General features: G+C 52.1%; 1 protein-coding gene across 2 annotated transcripts in view; it reads right to left on the reverse strand.

The window, feature by feature from the left end:
• The window catches only part of ATG4A (autophagy related 4A cysteine peptidase), a 53,917-nt gene that overhangs the window by 9,019 nt on the left and 42,369 nt on the right, over positions 1-2,529 (reverse strand). Inside the window, exons 7-9 of one of the 2 annotated variants that reach the window (XM_040629281.1) lie at positions 2,071-2,150; positions 1,158-1,345; positions 958-1,036 (exon numbers count right to left, since the gene is read on the reverse strand). In XM_040629281.1, coding sequence (XP_040485215.1) covers positions 958-1,036; positions 1,158-1,345; positions 2,071-2,150 — 347 coding nt within the window. The remainder of the gene's footprint in view (positions 1-957; positions 1,037-1,157; positions 1,346-2,070; positions 2,151-2,529) is intronic. The other variant, XM_040629287.1, reaches the window with a different exon arrangement.

Here is a 2,529-nt window from a genome sequence, read left to right on the forward strand (position 1 = left end):
TACTGACAGGCGGCCAGGGGCCTTGGCCCTGTTTTCCACATGAGGAAACTGAGACAAAAGAGTGGATATTCTTTACTTGCCATCATACAGCTGGCAAGTGGGAGACGGAGTACAGGGCCAGGGATGTCTGTTCCCACGCCGCCTCAGCTCTCTGAATCTCCAAGGCATGGGGCGGGAGGGTGGCCGAGCCCACTTGGCCCTCTCCTCTGCACATCGCTCATGCCACTCCCCATGCCTGCTCTGGTTCCCCTTGCCTATCCAAGGCTCTCCCTTGTAATCCAAGCTCAGATTCCTCGAGGCACACATTAGAGTCTGAGAAGCACCGGGCTAGTTTGCCTGGTGTAAGGGCTTTAAATGACTCAGATCACAGCTAGTGTACACGGGGGCTAGGTTTCCAGAGGCCTCAACTGAGGCAAGAGAATGCTGGGCTGCTTGTTAGGATCCGCATTAGGAACGTTAGTGGTTTTAAGGCTTAGCCCCCATTACCAGAAAAAGGGTAGCTCTGTCTTTGCCTCCTGTCAATTCTACCTGGTCATGGCTCTGAACGATGAGGCAGCAGGCCCAGCTGCGTGGACCTGGGAAGTCAGAGGATGGTTCCTAGCCCGAATTCCCAAGCCCCAAGAAAAGGGGGATCCACAATGCCAGGGGAGCGACACCCTGCCACTCTGGGCCCCACAGAAAGGAGAGAGAGATGCTAAAATGATGCCGTGCCCTTGAGGTGGTCCAGCGGGCAAGCAGCTGTGGGACCATCTTATCGAGATGGACCTGCTCTCCATCGGGCACTGAGACGTGTTACTCTCCACGATCAGGCCAGAGACAGGATGAGCTGACCAGAGGCCACGGCCCCTCTGGGCGAGATGAGGGCCCCCTAGCCAGAATTGCCTGGGCTCCCGTGCAAACCTTCTGCCCGCCCTCCCCTAGCCCGTGACAACTTACTTGTGAGTCCTCTTTTCTTACCTAAGAATCCTATGAAATAATAGGCGTTATTTGGTTTTCCTCCTAATGCCCCTAAAGACTGTGGCATCTTAAAACACTCCTAGAGGGAAAGAGAACGCAAGATTCTCAACTCACTTGTGGACTGCTGCTCACGGATCTCCGTGCTCACATGGCGGTGTGATGGGCAGGCGGCAATGGGCCCGGGAAAAGGAGTGACTTACTTTGAACGCATCAACATAGACAGGGTTGATTTGGTTTATGCCCAGGCGAAGGGGCACAATGAGCAGCAGGGGTTTCCAGGCTGGGCGGCCGGCAGGGGTGCCCTTACTCTGGTTCGAAGCATTCAGAGTGTCGGGGGGGCTCTCACCCACTGTGGCGGAACTCAAGGGAAGGACACAGCACATTTTTTCTAGAAAAGGAAGACAAGAGAACTGGGTCAAGGGGTATCCAGTCACCCAAGATATGCCCAGGGCAAAACTTAGGGCCACCTCATCTCCTGCCTGGGAGCCCCCTCCCCTCTGCCACCAGGGGCCAGCTTGCCCCGCCTCCCACAGGAAGCCCAGGCCTCTCCTCCGGCCCTTATTTCTCTTCCTTCTGGCAACTGAGCACTCACCTCCTGCCGGATATTAGGGGCTCATTGAGAAATTCTTATTTCTCAACTAGTCTGCAAGGACCTCTGAGACAGGGGCTGTATCTTTTGGTTACTCTAACCCCATGGTGGAGAGGACAGGGCTGGGCAAATGGGGTCTCAGCAGAACACCTGTCGATGGTTTAACTGATTATCCTCACTTTGAGTATCCTACAGGGAAAGGGTCTGGGCCTTTCCAGAGAGAGAGGACCCTCTCATTGTATTCTTCCTTTCAGAAAGCTGAAAGGGAAGAGAAGAAAAGGCACAGGGAATGATTAACCAGAGTCCTGTGCTCCCCTAAGTTTCCCTACTTTGCTGGAGCAGGCCAAGGTCAGTGTCTATCTCTCTGTCTCTCTGTCTCTCTCTGTCTCTCTCTCTCTCTCTCTCTCTCTCTCTCTCTCACACACACACACACACACACATACACACACATACACACTTTCTGAATGTTGAGGAAGGACCTCAACCACCCACCACCTGGGAAAGTAAGCAGGCTAGGGACTCACTGATATCTTCAATGACCACTGTGTTATCCATTGAAACATAAACAGCCAAGGAATTCCATTCGTCAAATAAAGCAAGTTTTCTGCAAAGCAACACACAGTGAGGTCAAAATTGGGGAAGATGGCAACATCAGCAGGGAGCAGTACAATCCATGCCCTGTGTCCCTAAAGTCACCAAACACTGAGCCACAGAGAAGTTAGGGTCCGGGTCAAGCTCTGGCCCCCTTGACCGAGAGCTCTGGAACATTCCACGTCCAAGACCCTCAGGAATGCCACAGAGTCACTGTTTTCAAACCCTGAAAAAATAAAGCCCTGCTTTACAAAATGGAAAAATCTACCTCACAAGATGATCTCATTCCTGCTGGGTGAAAGAGAAAAGGTACCAACATTTCTGCTCCCAAGAGATTTTATTTTTTCTCTTCCCAAATAAAAGACATTCTGACTTACTGTTTTTTTTTTTTT

The sequence above is a fragment of the Ursus maritimus genome (assembly GCF_017311325.1).
Source record: "Ursus maritimus isolate PB19 chromosome X unlocalized genomic scaffold, ASM1731132v1 scaffold_X1, whole genome shotgun sequence".
Classification (NCBI taxonomy): domain Eukaryota; kingdom Metazoa; phylum Chordata; class Mammalia; order Carnivora; family Ursidae; genus Ursus; species Ursus maritimus.